Below are 21,170 nucleotides of genomic sequence, written 5' to 3' on the forward strand. Positions count from 1 at the left end.
CTTTGTCACTGAGAGCAATGATACAACTGGCAACTTTTTTGGCAAGGAGAGACACAGGGCAAAATATACAACAGAACTTACCTAGGCAATATGAGACATCTACTTGGGCAATATTTCCCAAAAGTGTTGCCCAAAAAGTTGCCTAGAGTATCACAGCCTGAACTTGTCTGACAACACAAACCTTGAGCGCCCCCCAATGGATGTAAAACTGTCAACATCAGAGAACTGTTCAACATGACACAGGGACAAAAGTGTCCCGCCATAGAATTTAGGGCAACAACACAAATCCTTTTACATAGTACAACAATTAAACCTCTTTATATGAAACAAATAATTCTTGGCACACAATAACAATCCCTCTGTGGTCAGGTTTTGAATTATTTTCCCTTACTTTTGAGGCAATGAGTGAAAGCTGATAATGTAACAGAACTTCCTGAGAAGAAACAATACAGAGTTCGGTGTCTGAACTTCCAAACACAAAAACACGCCAATACCAACCCACGACATTCTGCTCTGTAAGCAAAGACATCTAAGGCACTTACAGGATACTGGACCTGATGAAAGGCAACTGTGGGCAACAATTCAGAGAGTGATTGTTACATACTGACGATTAAAGCAAAGATCAAGGATTGTGCATGTGTGTGTGTGTGTGTGTGTGTGTGTGTGTGTGTGTGTGTATGTGTATCTTCACAATCGTTTACTGGCGTTTGATTGTATTCCAAAAGGCACTTGTAACATACAATGTTGTGCAATGTTTTGCATTGTGAATCCCTTCTGGCTGCACTTTTACAAAGCAGTATAAAAGTTTATAGTCTGTCAGTCTTTGGTCATTGCTGGGTAGAACAGCTTTGGAGCCACGGCTATGTGCGATATGCAGGATGCAGGGTCCAGGCTCCTCCAGATTGTTCCTTGGTCCATCAGTCGCCCTTCAGCCTACATGTGAATGGTCAGCGGCGCTGTGGCATGCTGTAGTTAGGTTACAGCATAGATAGACTCTCTGGTTGGTGGTGGTTGGGCCTTCCTGTCTCTGTCTTATGGTCAGTGGAGGAGAAGTTGTGGCCCCCCCCTCCTCTGGACAGGACCATCAGGGTGTCCCCAGACATGCCTCCAAACTCAAACGCAAACGTCCCGTAGAACAGCATGATGAGCATGCAGAACATCCACTCGAAAATGGCAGAGGCGTGCTGCAAGGTAAAGCTCTCCTGGCAAAAGAAAACCCCACCTGGTGAATGGAGGTTAAGGAGAACAATAGCTGCACAGCAGGAGTGTGGAGCGAGCGAGGGTAAGTAAACACACACAGAGATACAGTGACACACACACACACACACACAAAGGGACGTGACACTCTTCTTTCTCCAGCAGGGGGCCATGCAACACACTATAATATAACCTGCCAACAAAGTGGAGGGACAACCAAACGTCAAAGAACTCACTCTCACAGTCCAGATGATGCAACCGAACACAACACATTCCTCCAGACAGTTGCCATTTAAAAAGCAGTGCAATTCGGTGACATCATAGGGTTGCATTTTCCTGGATGTTACAACTCCAAGAAAAAATACCTCGAGGGATTTTAGGAACATGTCTGCTTTTGCAGAGCAACATGCTAAAAGCTAAAATTTCAGTGGAATCCCCCTTTAACTCAGCAACTCCTAGCGTGAAACTTTACATCTGCAGCATGTTGGAAGGATACTGAGCACCAGGGCGATGAGTGCCAGCAGGGACATCCCAACACGTAAGTGTCCCATCCGATACTCCTCCTGGGTCTTGGCCAGTCTGTAGGTCAGAGCCGACTGGAGACACACAAACAGCATGCTGGTGGGGAAAGCCACTCCAGCTCCAACGTAGTGGAGGACTTTGGCATAATCCACCTAAGAGGAAAACAGCCAGACAGATACGCACACACACACGGAAACACACACAGAGGCACACACATACATAAACACAAAACAGTGTTATTACACAATTCTCTTGACAGACAATCTCTTAACCATATCCATAACCCTCAAAACTGTGTCAACTCAAGTCTAACTCTAATTCTGTAAATCAAATTCTAACCCTCAACCCTGTAAGTATCCTCTTTCCTAATGGGCTCCGGAAAACGGTCCTTTGCATGTGACCATCAGCTCTTCCATCAGGTTTTCTCGTGGGAACATTTGGACATAACAAAGTCAGTAAAAACACAGATTACACACAAACACTAACAAACACATACGCACGCACACATACACACACGCACAAGGTCATCGTGACCCTACACCATCACTCTTGGTAATCATTGTTACAATATCATCTGACACAGAACGCCACGTACAAGGCTCTCATCGGCTCTAAGAGGACAAGGAAAATACAAGATGAGAATGGAGCAGGGGACACTGTAATGATGCTGCATTACAAAGTCAACGAGCTCGTCTCCGTTATTATCTCTCATGCTGAAAGAGACTGGATAGTGTCAAGTTGAGCTCAACAGCTCATAAGTTGCATATTGAGTTAACCTGTTTTTCGGGTACAGCGTATCCATCTAATTTTATTTCTTTGAACCTTTACCATGTTAGTCCTGTTGAGGTCAAGGAACTCTTTCACAAGGGAGACATGAAAATGGCTATGAATGCCTTGGAGGTAAATCTGTTACTATTCGTCTGGTCAAGATAATCACAAATGCCCAATCAGAACATGAGTCTGACCCTAAGATAGTTTTTCCTAACCTATGAGTAATTGCAGCAATGTAGAACAAAATACAGTCAGCAATTGTAGAGAGAGCAAGTGCATCTCTCCTGCATTCACACAGCAGCATCTTAGGATTTTATAAACAATTCCTTTTGGGGTTGGAGCAACAGCGCATAAGTGAAGTAAGCATTACTGGGTTAAAGCGGTATAAGCTTCACTTGACTTAGGCTTATACAGATGTGTGCTAGGAGGCCAAGACCAGTATAAGTTAGTTATATCCTTTGCTACAAATGTGCAAGCCACACGCATGCACACACCCACACACATATATTTTCAAATGCAACAGCTGGTACAATGATGACAGTTCAGCCCAGTACATGTAGTTAAGCGGATGACAGAGGTGTACTGTGGGAGACCCTCAGACAGCTGTTGAGTCTCCATAATTACAGGGAAGGGACATAAGGGACAAGTAAATGGGACGTCCTGCTTGGTTTAAGTGTATGCTCTTTGCTCTACGCAAACCGCCTGAAAGTTCCTCATTCATCCACATAGGAGGGAAAATGAATGGCAGCTGCTCTTCAGTGAGAGGACTGGCATTCCTTTGATAGCACAAATTATAAAATGCCTCCCACGAAAGGCTGATTCAACATCAACACTACGACTCCGAGACGTAAACAGCAGCCCTCGTTGTGTGTAGCTGTTTATCGCATCAACGAAACACCCGCTTGGCAGATGCAGTGACGAGGCATATTTATATACATTACGAGCTCAAAGACTCCTGCCATGTTTATTCCCGGACAAACAGTGAGGTTCATTCTGTAAGGGGGACGGCGGTACGGAGGCCTCTTCCTACAGCACATACAGGGAGGAGGGCCTGGCAGCCAATCAGGGGCCAGAAGGAAGAGGAGGACAGAGGTGGGTGCTGCGTTTTGAAGGTGGAGTTTCCCAGGGGTGCTAAGTAGGGATCAGCTTCCCCACCTCCAAATCCTTAACCGCTAGAGGGTGAATTGCATGACGGACCCCCAGAACTGAATTCCCCTCCCGTCTAAAACATAGTTGATGGGACCCAGGCGTGTGCAGACAGACCAAGAGGAATCTGAGCCGGCACGCTTCACACAGACAGGAAAGGGCCTCCCTGCAACATCGACCTCTGACATGCTCACGTGCATCTGCACACACCAGCACATGTGCACGTGCACACCCGCCAACACAACTCTCTCTGCCCCCCAGATGCCTGCTAAGTGGAGTCTTATATCCTGACACCGCACACATACTGTGGATACACACATGCCCAAACAAATAAATGTCACTGTATGTTTCAAATGCTGAACACATACTACATTCCTGGCAAAAACCCCATAGTTACAACGTGTTCACTGTCATAATACAGACGTAACACAGAATTGGATCACCTAGGGCAGTGTGAATTCTCTCAGTACCAGGAGCGGTGTATATGCGTGTGTGTGTGTGCTTGTGCCATATGTATGCATGCATGTACGCACATGTGCTGCTGCTCTCTGTCTGTATAGCTGTCTCTCTGTATCCCAACTATATATTGTTATTTTGGCCTGCTGGCAGGGAGCAGAGAGCGACAGGGATCAAAAGAAAGTGCGTGTGTTTCTTCCTTGTTGGGTTTTGTTGTCATTTAGTCTCTGTTATCCAGTTGCGCTGTGTTTTTGTCGTCATTTTTTTGATTTCTTTTGTTTGTCTAATGGGCATGCACAAATATTGTCTGTGATGGCTGTTACAAATCGCCACACGAGGTGACATGGGTGACACTCACACTGCGTTGTTTTTTAGAGCGGGTGGGGGGAGGAGAGGTAAGGACAGGACTCATCATGAGGGTACGTCCTTAAACTGAACCTCTCTTGAGTGTACTGAGGGCAGGAACACAGACACCAAGCCAGCGAGCCAAAACCTCTTGTTTTTAAGATCATACTACCACAGAGAAGCTGCCGGACGATTTCCAAACAGAACATCAAAAGAGATTTGCTTGGAAGGCCTACAAAGTGCTGAGAGCCTGCGGGGGGGGGGGAACCGGATCAGAAACGCTCAGCAGCCACACCGCAGCAGACCATTATTCAACCAGAAGCATCACATATAGGGCTGAGAAGTTTGCTTTAAAGATGGTTATTCACTGACATAATCCTACTGATTATTCCAACTAAGTACTGATTATTTTTACTTTTAGATTGAATTCCAAATGGTTATGGAGTTGCAAAGGACATTGTATTACAGTGTAAAAACACTGCTTTTAATAGTGTTGTTAATGTGGTTTCCTTCCTTTAAAATGTGTTACTAAGTAATCAAATTATCACAATAAATCACAGTTTTGGCAGTGGTACAAATTCACATAGCAGCAGATATGGTACCAGGCGCTGCAGATGGGGGGGAACCTTTTCTTCTCTCTTTCACTCTGCATTCTTACACTCAGTTAAGATGATTTAGTGGTGCAAATCTCTGACCTGCACCACAGATCTCGGCATTCAGCTCAAGGTATCCGTGTGTTAGTTAAAGAGACGCAGCATGGTCGGTACTCCTTAGTCGCCCACCTCCAACGTTAACCCCTGTATTGTTTATATTACACTGAGGCCAAAGAGACCCTCTGCTTTTAGTTGCCATGGCACCAACTCATAAAACCCTACAAGGTGATTCCACAACGGCAAGCTCATAATGCTGCACTACAGTCTATGTGTAGGATGAAGCATGTCAGCTCTTTATGGGAGACAGAGAAATGTCTTTTACCTCCTGCTAAATTCCAGCAGCTAAACTAAACTACATGAAATGGGACTGGTATTGAGTGAGTCTTTTAAAAATTCTACTTACAGTATCAAGGCCACGTGTTACGGTGCTCCAACAATAACAAAAGCCCCTCTTACTGTTGCTAGACCACACCTGGGAAACCTCCAACCCACTAGCAAAGATCAAACGTCCAACTCAACTTCAGCGAGGCGATTGTGATTTACAATAGCCGGAGGTAGTGAAAATCACCAGCAGTGAGATAGCAATCAAACTTTGAGAATATTGTTTGGAATTTATGTAACAATTTATGCAACTTAGACTTTTTTGCAGGGTGCCATATTGTAAAAAAAATATTTTTCAAGTGAGCCAGAGCTGATTTTACAAGTTATTGGGTAGGTTGATTTTAGAATCAGAATCAGAATCAGAATTCTTTTATTATGCCGAGTATGTTTGCACATACAAGGAAAGTGACTTGGTGTGGTTGGTGCATAGGTACATAAATATAGCAAATACAAGAAATATCAAAATATTAACAAAATATTAACAACATATATACAAAATAAATACGATGTATTGCACATGTTAATTGTATGGTGAGGTGGGAGATGTTGGTGTTGCAGGAACAACAGTGCATTTGTGTGTGTGTGTGCGTGCATGCGTGTGTGTGTGAGTGTTTGTGTATGTGTGCAATGTCGTTTATTTATTTCTACCTATTTTTAGTGGGTAGTTTAAGCTGGGTAGCAAAATTTCCTTTGTTATAAGTACCTAATCTACTATTCCACTCCCATTTTATTCAGTCAACCTTACATTACATTGTCTTTAGGACACTTTGGTGACATAACAGCTAGTAATCACATATACCAATTTCCTATTAATCTGCCTGAAATCCACCTTTGGATCTCAACCCATGGAAACTAGTGTAATGGACCACTAACACAATCTGGATATATAAAATGGTAATTAAGCTTTCTTACATAAAAAAACTGCTAGACCACATAATACAATGCTAAATTATGGACCGAAAATCAATTATTTAAGTAAAATGATACTATGGAGCCTAAAGGAGGAAGAATATGTTGCTATCTTGTGCCTTTATCATCCTTGATTGACTTAAACTGAATGATTACACAGAGAGACACTAAATGGCTGCAAGATGGGAGATGTGACATCAAATGCAAGTAAAAGACAATTAGAAAATGCCTTTGTAAGTGTAATATGTCTATCTATCTATGTAAGTGTTGTTCTTGTGCCATGTGTGTCAGTATATGTACTGTGAAGCTGTGTAAGCTGTCAATATGCCTCTAAACCAATGTCACCAAGACAAATTCCTGTACTGTTACTGTGCTTGATGCTGATTGTGATTCAGACTGTGATTACCTGGAAGTTTCCCACCATGATGAGTCCAGCAGCACAGATCCAGCCGGTGGAGAGGCCTGCCGTGTTGAGAACGCAGTTCTGGTGCTTCTCTATTACGTGAGCATAGCGCAACAGGCCAATCAGCATCACTGGAAGAACAGATGAAAGGAGGGGGAAATGAGAAATGAAGAGGAGAGAAAGATAGCAAAAGAGGTGAGAAAGGGAGACAGAATAACATATTCCATCACATGGATGGTCAACCACATTAGCCAAAGTGAGCTCTCTTCCAGGAATGGTGCCTGCACTATGAACTGCTCTTGAAATGTTTATAGTTTGGGTCTTTTCCCAGTTTTCCCTCATGTTTAACACTTCCTGGGTTAAATGCCATTTTCTTGTTCTAAATAGAAGGATTTTTTCAACAACGACGATTGCAGTGATGTCCCAAGATGGCCTGTTATTTCCAGAAACAAACATTAGGTTCAGGAGTTACCTTTAAACCAATTTATTGTGAATAATTGCTCACTGCTATCACAAACTATGTGAATACAAACTCTATAAACATACTCAACATTACTGAACTGTGCTGCCCTCTAAATTTCAAGATGGAACAGCAGATTGAGAGAACAGAGCGAGAGCGTGGAGCCGGGGCCAAAACGTAGAGAGATGATGTTGCTAGGAACTGAAACCTCTATGTGAGCCGATTCCTAATGGCTGTTTACAAAACTGCTCCATCAAAGCTTCACAGCAGTTTCACAACATTTCCAAAGGCAGCACACTGCTCTCCCACAATTCCATCTGATGCTCATGCCGTTCACATCTGGCGTCCATCACACTGCCAACTACCGAGAACGCGTGTTTTGATGTTCATACTGTCAGTTTCTGATCATCAAGTGTACATTGCAATAAGACTCCCTGTTTTGCTACTGAGTTTTCTGCACATTTCACTGGCTGCGGCACAGCGAGAGATCTACTTTCTGGTCTGTGGGGTTCCAACCATTACCATTCTTCTCATCTCAGCTAACGCCACACCTTGGAGTTAAACAAACTGTTTCACAAACATAAACTGAGTATTGTTTATGAGGGTGGAATAGAAGACGGGAAAGCTTTTGATGTCGGTGAAAATTTCCCAAAGTGTGTGCGTGCGCTCCCGAACACTGAAGCTTTCATTTCAAGAACTGAGGTGAAAGTAAATGTGGCCTTGTGCTTTACTCTTTGACACCTGACCTTTGACCTTCCCGGGTCAGTGACAGATCTCCCAGGAGTTGATGACATCACTGCCTGTCCCTGCCACATGGCTTTTTGTTTATCCTGCTATAAGTCATTCAAAACCTTGTACATTTCAACAGGTTAGATAAAGGAAGATAAAAGGAAGATAAAATGTTGTTTCACAAAGATGGAGTTCCTAATGTATGATCTATTTTACACTATAATGTAAATATCAAATCTTGGGTCTGTGAGAAAAATGCCTTGGTTACGAGAAGTCATAAAGACTAGCAACACACTCAGTGGGTGTTAACAGCCAAGTTGTAAGATAAATAGCACACGCAGAAAAAAACTCAGCAGACAGGTTAACGGCCCTGTTAAACGTTCCCAAATTCCAGCATTTTCTAAGAAAATCTATAAGAAGCAGGTGTGCCCTGGTGAGACATACTGTGCTCTGGAGATGGAGTGATTTACGAGAATACAAATACACTATGTGCACTTTACCATGTACAGCAGTTCATATTTTCAGCTACTTTTCAAAGGCAAGCTGTTATCCTCACTTCTGCAGGGGAAAATGCCCACAGCAAAAAATAAAAATGGTGTGATTGAGATTATATGTGGTTTTACTACTTTCCTTGGTTTCCATGGTTAATGTCAGGGGTTTGTTATGTTGGGGTGGGACTACGTGATCAGCAGCACTACACTCATCCCCCAACCCCAGTTCCTCCTAACTACTACGTCAATAAGACACAAAGTGCTGCTCAAACAAACAGATCCATAGGAGGAATTACTCCATAATACTGGTATTTAATGATCACTTCAATGCTGCCCCTCTTCTCACTCTGGCTGGGTAAATGTTTAACTGCAAGTGCTTAAAAAAACCAAAGACAAGCTGGTCTTATGAATCTGAGAATCTATACAAAGCCAACAGTATATGAGGTTTTCATCCAGGTGCAAAATGTTCCAGTAAGAGAGCCAGATATCCATTCACATACACTAAGCCTTCTATATTTAGTCAAACCTACTGTGCTTAGTCACAAAACTGAATTTGAGTGGGGTCCATTTGAACATCTCAATAGACTAATGATTGGTTAGCATACCATATATGGTAAATTCCTAGATTGTAAATTCTTAGAATCCTGGCAGAGTTTTATAAAGCAAATACTAAAGAAAAAAACATCCATATCCGCCCTACACACTGGACAGTGAACCATGGGTAAACTAACCAAAATAGATGTTTTAAAGTAGTTTTGGCACAGTCTACATCTCCTTAGAGAGGGTCAGCTACACAGTAGTTGCCCTCGTGGTCAGAAGGCGGCTGCTATCGGGTCATGGGAGGCACATAGAAGGGGCACATTAAAAATGCACCTTTCAGGGCAGGGAATAACTTTCCCCTACAGAGAGGGGGGTAAAGGAGGGGCCTGGCAGTGGATTGTGGAACAGAGACTTGGCTGGAGCCACCGCTACAGCTGGAAAAACAAGCCTAAAGTCTTGAGTGCATAGAGCCCCATTCAACCAACAACAGCAAATAGGGTGAGACATATGGGATAAATACAGTTTCAAAACTGTACTGTGTATATTCATGCATTTCTAAACATCTGAATGAATACGTTTAAACCTAAACCTACATCTTTATTGATACTTACCCATAAAGGAACCAGTGCTGCATATGAGACTGAAGAAGCAGCTTTCGGGTGGCAGGGTTCCACATTTACTGTAATGGAAACAGAGAGGAGGGAATAGTTAATATGGTTTGCCCTTCAGACTCACTGGGCTAAAGTGCATGCTAAGGTCTTGCAGCGCTGCGGGTTCAAATCGGGTCCATGACCCCATAACCCCTGTTGTTGTTTTTTTGCTGTTTTTACTGTGTAGTATAAACTAGAGCAGAAGTTTTTCCTAGGAGAGGGGTTTGGCAGAGACTCCACCTTATAGAGATAGATAGATAGATAGATAGATAGATAGATAGATAGATAGATAGATAGTGAGGATTGTCTTGTAGAGAGGCCGAGGCAAGCTTGACAGACCCCACTCAAGTCTTTATCCATGGATCCAAAGCCATACAAAAACTATTCAAAAACCAAAACATGAGTAAATTTAACCTGCTTGTAACACTAGTATTGTCCCACAGTCAAGACACGGTGACAACATCTTGCTAGGGCAAACCCATAGACACATCCACAGTGACATAAACCTCCATGATTATGAATAGCTTTTCCAATAGAACACCCAGTACATTATTCTGGGTTTTTTTTGTATCGGGGGGGAAAAAGCAGTTCTTGTTTACATTCTGTGACTCAGTGTGGTGATGTTTCAAAGAGCAGTAAAGGATCCACCATACACAACAAAAGCCCTTCTTCCTGTCAAGGTGAAGAGGTCTCCCCCCCCCCCCGACTGAGAGCTCCAGTCGGACAAGTGTGGGCTTATCTCACATGGCTAAAACAGACTCTGAGCTCACCAACTGTACTGACATCAGATCTGGCTCAAGTAGTATTTGCCCTGGGGAGGGTTACTTTCAGAGGAATTGAGATAGTGCCAGGTAAGTTGGCAATACAAAAAAGCATACTACACTACCTTTTCTTCACATGTGACATCTGACTGCATACATTTTGTGACACTCATTGTTTGTCTATGTGGGTCACATGGCAAAACACTTGGGAGTATGTTTTTAATCAATGCGTTGACCAATGCAAAAATGTAAAATCATTGGTAAATTAGTTTATTCCACATATAAATGATGAATAACAATTTTGTATTGGTTAAGATTCTGTAGCTGCAGCTACTTTCATATCTTATATTTCACATCCTTACAGCCCTGGCGTGCATTTTCCCCAAGTTTTCCCACAACATGACATGGTTAACACAAACCCAGGCACACATATTCTTGTTTTTCTATTGCTCTTTGGGCTGAGTTTGTGGCCAACCGAAGAAAAGAGAATTAAAAGGAGGAACAGAAATAATGTGACTAGATCGAAGAAACCCAAAACCAAACATAGCATAGAATATATTAAAATGACTGGCCGCAACCACAGACCACAGAGTCAGCTCGGCAAGTTGCTATTCTCATCATAGGTTATCTGTGGTCACATCATGCGTACAATGCGTTCTGTTCTGTTTAAATGATATTATTGTGAGAATGGGACTAAGAGAGAGGCTCCTCAGTCAATTTCATCATTGATTTACCACTGTGGTTTCAAACAACCTCACCAATGGCAGCAACTCCATGATAAAAATGTACCACTGTTTACGTCTTTGAAGTTAACATACTGGGACTACACTACTGTCACTGTTGTATGTAACAATAGCTTCACAGGCTAACACACTAGTGGTAGTGTTGCAATGCTACTCCAATACTCCTGGAATACTTGCAGATGGCAAAAAAACATTTGAGTTTGACACAAACCTGATGAGTGGTATGTTGTCCAGAGTGCAGCACAACACTGGACCCCTCTGTAATGGAAGCTGCTCCTCACATGACTCGTTATAAAGCCTGCAAAGACACACACACACACACACACACACACAGCTACTTCAGTCTACAGACAACACAGATGGATATGGATATACTGCTATTGGCTTTTCAAAGGCTGAAGGTTCAGGGGATATTAACTGTAAAGCAGGTTACAGTGTGAGATATCCAAACTCAAACTCTTTAAAACAGGAGTTATGGGGCAAGCTAGCTCCTGTGACGCATGCAGGACTCATGGACACACACATCTGTAAGCTCAAAGTGGTATGAAGTTCACAAAATTATCCTCATTTGATGTCAAACTTTTACTTTTACGCACTAAGTGCCTCCTCAATGGAGCATGATGAATCTCTTTAACTTTAGGACGACTAAAGCAAGCAAACTTGTTAAGACTCTGTTAATGGGTCACATCAAGCCTCGTATTTCACACAAATGACAGAAAATTAACCTGAAATATTTTTAGGTAAAAGGTCTCATGAATAATACAGCCTAGATGCTTCACTGCGTGTGTTGTTTTGATTAAAAAACTGTCTATGAGATTTATCACAGTGTTTTCCCCTACATTCAGTCAGCAGCTGTGGCTCCCTGAGACAAGTGCTGGAGGTATACAGCTATGTATTTAGGATATACCAATCCACACATAAATATGCATTTATACAATACTGCCATCAACAAACATAAAACTTGGAAACTGTAGCTGTATTATGAGGATTTTGCAATTAATTGGATGGGAATAGATCATTTTGAATGAAAGGCATACCATTAAGTAACAAAAAAGGCATCAAAAAATCACAAAACAGTGTAATTTGTATTGGAAAACAAAATAGTGTCAAATATCACTGTGCCAGTAAAAAATGAGATTGCCCAGCCCTTTTAGAATTGTATGCAGATAACAAAAAGGCCTCATCTAGTCTTATTGCACCTGATGGATAAAAAATATGGGGGCAATGTTTCGATTTAGTTGCTAATATCATAGTATAAACTTCCAAATAACAGCTGTTTTAATGGAGCAGGGGTGTTAAGCCGGTCTGAGACTGGACCAAGAACCCAAATTCACCAACTCCTCCCTACTACAGAAAAGCACAGATTCCCTCAGACTGTGAGCAGGTGTTTTGGCGCTGCAGACGCCTTCTGATAAGCTTCTGCTGATAGAGATTTTACAAATTCCTTGTGTACGGACGTTCCTTGAAATGAGACAGCCCAAACTATTATAAATGGATTTTGGCTTGCTTATTTGTTTTCTGTACAAGGCTGATCTGTTGATGGGAAGAGACTTGTATTAATGGGACAGGCAGGTGATTTTAATCCCTGTTTGCTCTTCACATACCATAGAAGTCACTGCTTTCCCTGAGAGAATGTGGCTGCCGCCCTTGCAGACGTTGTTACTCCTTTCATTTGCACCACTGTGTTTGCATTCCTCGCCTTTGCTAAAACTTCAATTTACAGTATCCCAAAACCCTCTCCCTCTCTCTCACCCACATACACTCTTTCTTTCTCTCTTAGTCTTTCTCCCTTCACGTCAACATGTGTAATACCCCCCCATTTCCCCTCATGGCACTTTATTTTCTTTGTGCCTACTCCCCATCATCTTTTTCTCTCCATTCCTCCCTCGCCCCTCTCTCCATCTCGTGCCTATGTTTGAATTAAGACTGGGAGACTGCCCAGGAAGTGGGGAGTGGGGCCTTGTTGATGTAGCCTGAGAAAAGATCCCGAATTACTGTTGAATAAACACACCAGTTGAGAAAGTGGTGTTTTTCTGCCTTCTTACAGTTTTCACAGTGGGCATCTGTGTGGGGATGAGTAATCATTTGTAATTAGTTAGGGAGTTGGTGGGTTTTGTGGCACATCAGAGTTTAAGATGGAACAAGCTGGGGGATGAATTCATTGAAATCCCTTTGATTGGCTTGGCTGCTGCGGTCTTAGTCAAAGAGACGCTAACTTCATCACACCTTTCAGGTTTGAGCTGAGTAAGACGTCCACAGTCAGTCTCTTACTAATTATCATAAGAACATCTCAAGGTTGTTCATATTGATGACATCACAGATTAGAGTCTTGGCTTATATTACAGCTATGGGAGAGAGTTGTTTGGGTTTAGAACTGAACTATCCTATGTCAGAGGAATAGTATAATGTGAATTCTTGAAGTAGTATTACCCTCTAAACATACAGTACACATTTCTACATAACAATATCAATGATTATAAGTCAGCCAACAACGTTATTGACAATGAAGAGCAGAAACAGGTGTGTGTAGAGTACTGTACCAGTTATTCACAGGGCAGACATGCTGGTTGTACAGGGCCATCGCGTATCTGCAAAGTTGACAGAGAGAATCCTTGGTAAAAGAACTGAACAATCAGTTGAACAACAAGATTGAAAATAAAAAAAACATACTGTTAATTTGATTGGTATAACTTTGATAAGGCCTGGACATTGCACGCAATAGTTACATATATTCATAGTCATACATTCCCATACTGTTTATTAATGTTCAACAAAACATTCTTATGATTAAATAAGCCAAATGGACTGTTTGACTTGACTTGAGGTATTCATGTTTAGTGTGATTTATCCCAGTCCAGGGTCTCTTTAATTTCCAAAATGCATGTCCCATGAATTATCATGCTGTTGCTTCCACAGACTGTGACCCCTCGTCTACGTCATAAATATAGAGACTCTGCTGGCAGCGTCTGCTAGCTTTATTTTAACCTGCATTCTGACGCCAGCGGAGCTGTTCTTCCTCTTTCCCTTAAGGCTAAATCTGTCAACCACACACTAACCACCTCCACAAACACACAGCCTGGCCACAAACCTGAGATAGTTCGTTGCATGATTACACATAGTTACATTTTAGGCATTTTGCTGACACTCTCATCCAGAGCAGCTTACAATGAGAGAGCAGGTAGGGCTTCAGTGTCTTGCGGAAGAACAACAAGAAACATGCCAGTTGCTGGTATCAAACCTGTGATCTTTTGATTAAAGGATAGTGTTTCTAACCACTAACACCCTGCCACCACATGTCAACAATATGTTATCTTAGTGTTAAATATACCAAGTGAAAAGATAACAGAGTTTCAACCACTGCAGATCTGGTGCGCATAATGACAACAGACTGACGCTAACATCAGTTACTTTCAAGTCCCAAAAGACACATTGCCTCACCGCATGAAGACTGTGGGTTTTGCACAGCCTGATAAGATCCTCACAGGAATCATCAAAACAAGTCACAAGTTAATGTACAAAAGTTCAAAATTAGACATGAGATGGTTGCAGAGCCCTTATTGATTGCTGATGTTGATAACGGGGAAACACTTAGGTTGTACAATTCGATCCGCCTTCACTGGAACAAACAGAGATAATGTTTGAACTTCTAGATTCTAGAAAAAGGTGCAGATATACCAGAAATGCCATGAGTCTGAGCTCCTGTCAAACCTAACTGGGGGAGAGGGCATCACAGCATTCAGATTCAAGAGAAAATGTAACTGCTAAGCAATTCTGTAGTGTTTGACGTAGATGATGTAATCTATAACTAAACTGCAATCCCTCTTTACAGACTTTACTGTTTCTGAGGTAAAAAGTTGTTCTTGCAGTGCATGGGTTAAAATGTAAAAACAAAGACTCTCATTTCTACAGCCATTTCACCTCAGGACAAGTTTTCCTATGAAACCCTCACAAGGTGGGTAAGCTATATGTCTCTGGGTTATATCATTAGAGAATTAAATTTTATGGGATTATTGGTTAAAAGTGACACCAACAACAGTCTCTCATTTCTACACCCATTTCTCCTCATTCTTTTCCTTGAAAACCTCACATGACTATGACTATGTCTCTGGGTCATACAAACAGGACGCGGAGCATGTGAAGGCACAAGCAGACAGATGTGTCTACGAAACACCAGGTCTGGCCAAGCTGGTCAGAGGAGAGCCAGCCAGTGGATTATAGACTGTCTCAGACAGGCAAAGCTTTTGAGGCCCGGTGTGAAAAATTCTACCGCCCACTTTCCGAAGGTGCGAAAGGTTACTTAGTGCTAAAAGGTACAGAGTGGAGAGAGAGATGGAGAGAGATGGAACAAGTGGGACAGAGAGAGAGAGAGGGAGAGAGAGAGAGAGAGAGAGAGAGAGAGAGAGAGCAGAGACTAGCTAAAAGAGAAATGGCCTGAAAAGTTTGGATACAGGTCCAAAGTATAATTTGAGATTTCGGTAAATCAAAAGGTGAAAATATAAAATTAGGTCTTTCAAGTCAGCATCTCAACTGTATTGAGAAACAGAAACAGTCCTCTGAATGAACCCACATGTGTAGTAGTCCGTTGACTAGCGTGCAGCCTATCTGGGGATTTAGCCCAGTGTATATAGGCTCCCTCTCTCATTAACAATGACCTCTGCAAAGCAAACACTTGGCCCCGGATCTGTGGTCTGTAGTGCTTCTGTGAAATTCCCTGCGTGTTAATTACCTGAAACAATAACACTGTCCTGAGGGGGAACGCCCAAGGGAATTTTTAAATCTATTGATATTGATGCATGAATGAAAACTGAGGTGCAATACATTCGCTTTTTACTATTATTATTGTTATGACCTTTCCGCTAGAATGTAAACAGAGGAGTTAAGAGGAAAGATGAGTGAGGCAGTGCGAGAGGGGAGGACACACAGCGCTGGCCATGAGCTGGACCCAAACCCACGACACCACCCACCACGAGCCAAATAGATTCTATCACTGCCTCTGTTCTCTGAGCTCGAGGGGGGAGAGCTTGGTGCAGTGTGATGTAAACACTCTCTCACTCAGCACTTTTCCAGGTGAGAAGAGCCATATCTCTTATCTCCTGCGAGACAACCAGATGAGGAGAGAAATCCAAACACACACTATCTCCTCTGTGGTTTGTGCCGTTCAAGATTAAGGGAGACAACAATCTTGAACCAACAGACTATACTCAACCCAGGTGCGCTGAGCTGTAGATACTGGCAAACTATTAAACTTTGTCCTACAATGACCCAACACCAGCCTGCACTCAGAGGCACAATCCAAGTTTCAATTTTCAACCTTCTTAACAATTTTCCCAAAAGAATAGATAAAATTTGGGGCATTAAAAATGGCTGACTAACTTTCAAGAGTGGCTAAGACCCACAACTCTGGTACCACATGTGAATCCCCACTGGCCCAGGACTGAATCCTGCCATAGCTTTCTCCTATTCTGTCTCTCATACTTCTTCCCCACTGTCAAAATAAAATAATAATAAAGAATAAACAAATATTCTAAAAACGTGACGTGTGAGTTCTGTCACTAAGTTAAGTTAAAGTCAGGTCATGTGCTGAGTCAGATCATCTCCTCTGTGTAAACACCAGCAAATGGCAGCTGGGGAAGACAGGTGAGATGGTGTGACACCAGTTTTACTAACTGTACCTCTCTCTCTCTCTCTCTCTCTCTCTCTCTCTCTCTATGAATTTTCTCCTCATTGTCCTTTATTGCCCTTCTTAATCGATCTTGTTACCCCCCTTTCATTGTTAGAAAAATTGGTAACACTTTACTTTACAGTGGCCTTATTCCAATGTATTAACCTGGGTATTAACCTATGGAAAAGTATGATAAGTACACAATATTACTGTGTAGGTACTTGATGAAAATCTCCCTAATACATAATGTACTTACAACAGTGTAACACATCATTCAAACTGCTTCATTAAAACTGTGTTGTTATACACTGTTGTAAGTACATTATGTAGGAAGATTTTCATCAAGTACCTACACAGTAATATTGTGTACATACTTTTCCATAAGGCCATTGTAAAGTGTTACCGAACAGTTTTAAAAGTGCAAGCTCTATGGGTGGTGATGTCAAATATAACCTAAAATGCTGCATGTCACATTTAACTTGAACACAGAGGGTTTCTGCAGATGCCATGTAAGATTCCCCCTATATGACACTACAGCAGGTTCCACCACCTGTTGACTCCTGCTGGTGAACTGACAGATGCTGAATGGCTCTCACCAGAACAGCCCTGTTAGCTCATTTCCACCATAAAAGCAGCCTTTATTGCGTGGTGTTGTCATGTAAAGAGCTACAGATGTTATTGTTGTGTGTGGGCAAGTGACAGAGCCAAAGAGCCGGATGAGAGGCCACGCACACAAGAGTAGCCAGGCGAGTTTTAAGGTTTGACTGTACTCCTGCACAACCTTAGGAAAACAGCATTCCTTTACTCTTTCCTCCCCAAAAAGGCAAAGGCTTTACATACATGAACGTTCTACAGCCAGTTAAGTTCATCGTGGTCACTGCTAGGCTAATAGGTAGCCTGTCTAACCAGGCCAATGTATAGGCAGCTGTTCTCTGGAGCTGTAACACTTTCCTTGCAGTCTACCAACAAAATGTCAGAAAAACATATGCAAGAAGATCCAACAAGACAGCAAATATATGTCTTTTCATCACTCAGAGGTACTTACACAACCCATATTCCAGTGATGGTGAAGACAGGTAGACTGACAGGGAGGATCATCCACAAGGACATGTTGACCACCTGTAGATCTCCAGGCCGCTACGAAGAGCAACACAAATGTTCACAAAGACTTCGAGGACTGCAGTCATTCAGATCCAGTCCATAAAACCAGAATCACTTTAAATGCACAGGAGTTTGTCTTGCAGAGACATACTGAATGTACAGTTTACCCTGAACAAAAAAAGCTAGAGTAATAATTAATTTTTCAGAGGTTACTGTCCAAACATCACAACAAAAGTAAACTAAGTCACTATAGGAGTATAACAGGAATATTATAGTGACACCACAGGAAAAAAAACAAAAAACAAAATACACTCACTATTGAGTACTACAGACACACTGCAAGTCCCTATAGGAAATAGTGATTTTTCATAAGCAAGTGGACAGTGCAAGCATATCATTAAGTGACTGTATAGTATATAGCACTCAACATACTCTACAGAATATGTATTCAATATACCAATAATATTCAGTGTATATTTTCGTATGATAACTTATTCTAATAAGCTCAAATAATAAATATCTTATTACACAGGCTACTTTACAAAACATGATGATCTATTTATGAGGCGATTTATATGCTTCATAATGCTACAAATAAATCATCCATGGTGTTTTATGGCGATGCTCTCTGTAACAGAATAGAAGCGGCTGTGATTCTGTGAATTCATCCACAATTTTCCATCTATTTAAACCTTTATTCAACCAAGCAAGCTTATAACCCCACTGTGCTCAAATAAATCTCTTAATTTAAAATCATGATCAGCCTTCATCAAACTATGTGCAGTGTTCACCATGCGTAACAGAATGATCTTAAATGCCACATCAACCCTAACGAAAAATCACCACAATATTCCTGTAATATTCAGTTAGAGACTTATAGACTAGTGTTTCAATAGTGAGTGTATAGTGACCTTAAAATAGCCTAGTTTATGGTATTTCTTAATCTCCTATGGTATTACTATAGGATTTTCTGCGGAATCATTTTTTACCTGTAGCTCTGCGTGGTGTCTGTTTTTACTGGGATATTTTTGTATTGTATATTTTTAAGTATTGGTACAGGATTATTATGTGGATTTTTCATTAGGAAATGTTGCACAATAAGGTACAGTACATGGAATTAAAAGTGTCCATCATACCTCTTGTTTGTAAAACGAAAAGCCTCAAGCTCTGCGCCTCATCTCACTTCATCCAAACCCGAGAAAAAGTTGTCAAAAGGTGCTGCAAGTCCAAGCTCCTTCACCAGCACAGCAACAAGTGTTTTCATTGTAAAATGCGTCTACAGGCCAATTTAGACTTTCCACATGAGGTGAAATGGAGGTGATGTTCCCGCTTTTCATTCATCGCCGACTCTACTTTCTCATCTGCAGCGTGTTTGTTATGATCCGACCTGGAGAGAGCCAGCTGTAGCACGTAACTCCTCCCAGTAGGCTACACACTGCTGCTTTTTTCTGAGGGAGAAGAAACTGTTATTGTCTGTGTCTGACCTGCAAACATCCATTGTACTTTCACAACAAAAGAGCAGCCTACTTCCTAGTGTCGGGAAGTTTATTTTTTTGGCCTGTAAACTACCATTGGGAGCTTAATAGCAAATTGGACTGTCTGTCTGTGTGTGTGTGTGTGTGTGTGTGTGTGAGAGAGAGAGAGAGAGAGAGAGAGAGAGAGAGAGAGAGAGAGAGAGAGAGAATCATACTGCAGGATGAGAAACGTCTATATGGAAACATCAGTGTATTTCTGCTTTAACTCAAGTGAACCCAGACGGCTCGTGCTGAAGTTCAGACGCTGTGACTTAACTGTTTTGGACCAACTAGACTGTGGTTGTGTTTTCGATCAGTGAGGACGTTTTGTTCTCCGTGTAGTTCCTGGAAACAGATCTCACAGCTTAATCACAGAAACGTTTAAAAAAAGACGTGGTGACTCTAGAGTATTACATTTCATCTGTTTTCCTCAATGAACAGAGTATTTTGCAGAGTAGATGCTGCCTTCAAGTGCCCTCCGTAAGCTCTTGCTTTCGAGTAGAAAAGCCGTAAATACAATTTGTCGAGCGTTCAAGTGGTTTTGGCCGGAAAATAACAAACAAACAAAATATATGTTTTGGTGACTGCTATTGAATTTTAGAAAACAAGCGATATAGAGCTAAGTTAGGCTACTTAACGCGACAGTGCCTCTTTGAAAAGGAGAAACTGTGCCCCAGGAATGCGATTTATTTAATTAATTTGCCAGACGACGACTAAACGTTAAACAAAGAATGAAAATGAAACATACAGACACACACCAATACGATTAATATACAATGTCAAATAATAACATCCAATAATAAAATAGGCTACATCACTTTTATCGTCAATTTGGCCTATAACCTATGTCTTATTTGGTCTCCGTCCCCTAAACGTCACATCTTGGCAACTGGGGTAGGCTATCGGATGCTACCTTATTAATTAAGAAACATGGTAATAAAACAGACACCAAAAAAATATTTTGTTACATGACCATTTTGTTATTTCCGAGCAAAACCAACTGAGCGCGCAATAACGACTTCCAAGCTTGTAAGTAGTGTTTGCAGCACATTAACAAGAGAAAATTCCCAATTTCCCCTATTTATCACTGTTGACTCCTTGTGTTCATTCCATAATTACTATATTTTCGACAGCACCTGAAGGCAACATGAGTGGGCTCACGTGGCACCTCGTGTGCATCATGGTGAAGGCTCCCGCAGCTGCATCCAATTAAGTGTGTTTAGATTGGAAATAAATGGCGGCTCTCCAGTTAGTTTACAGTATTACTGAGGCTGGCGGTGCCAAAGCCCGGCTACATTCAGTCCATGCCAGGCTAAACTCTGGGAACTCCTCGCATTTCTACCGCATGGGGGCAGTACAGCCCAACTTTGGTGACACCTTGAGTGTGATGCTTACTGTACCATAAATGATGCATGGGCCAATGACGGTCAAGAATTAAACGCTTGTGGTAGAGCAGAAGTCAGTCTGGATGTCAGACCATTTTTCTTTAAATGGACTGTTTATCCTAACGAAAAATTACTGTAATGTTCCTATAGGGACATACTTTGTGGTACTCGATAATGAGTTTATGATGATAGCGTACTTAGTAGGCTACTATTTATTTATTTATTTTTATTTTATTTTTTTAAAATCTATTATGATAATATTCCTCCCTGTACTCATAGTTCTGCTGTGTTATTTATCCTTCTAACTAGTATTCTGTTCAATTCTGTTACATCATCACACGGCCATCTTGG

General features: G+C 41.7%; 1 protein-coding gene across 1 annotated transcript; it reads right to left on the minus strand.

Annotated features, from left to right (window-relative positions):
- Positions 1-668: 668 nt before the first annotated feature.
- On the minus strand, positions 669-19,256 carry LOC139913760 (transmembrane protein 150A-like). Its single transcript, XM_071901888.2, has 8 exons — positions 19,057-19,256; positions 17,865-17,956; positions 13,698-13,745; positions 11,369-11,455; positions 9,615-9,682; positions 6,787-6,914; positions 1,694-1,871; positions 669-1,222 (listed from the first exon to the last, which is right to left on the minus strand). Exons 2-8 carry the CDS (start codon positions 17,927-17,929, stop codon positions 978-980), a joined length of 819 nt encoding a protein of 272 aa, XP_071757989.1. The 5' UTR covers positions 17,930-17,956; positions 19,057-19,256; the 3' UTR covers positions 669-977.
- Between the last annotated feature and the right edge of the window lie 1,914 nt (positions 19,257-21,170).

This window comes from Centroberyx gerrardi, chromosome 20, assembly GCF_048128805.1.
Source record: "Centroberyx gerrardi isolate f3 chromosome 20, fCenGer3.hap1.cur.20231027, whole genome shotgun sequence".
NCBI lineage: Eukaryota > Metazoa > Chordata > Actinopteri > Beryciformes > Berycidae > Centroberyx > Centroberyx gerrardi.

Coding starts and splice junctions, on each gene's coding strand:
- LOC139913760 (XM_071901888.2), bottom strand. CDS start 17,929: ATGTCCTTGTGGATGATCCTCCCTGTCAGTCTACCTGTCTTCACCATC. Junction 11,456..13,697: donor GTCTGCCCTGTGAATAACTG/GTACAGTACTCT, acceptor GTGTCTTTGCAG/GCTTTATAACGAGTCATGTG. Junction 9,683..11,368: donor GACAACATACCACTCATCAG/GTTTGTGTCAAA, acceptor TTTCCATTACAG/TAAATGTGGAACCCTGCCAC.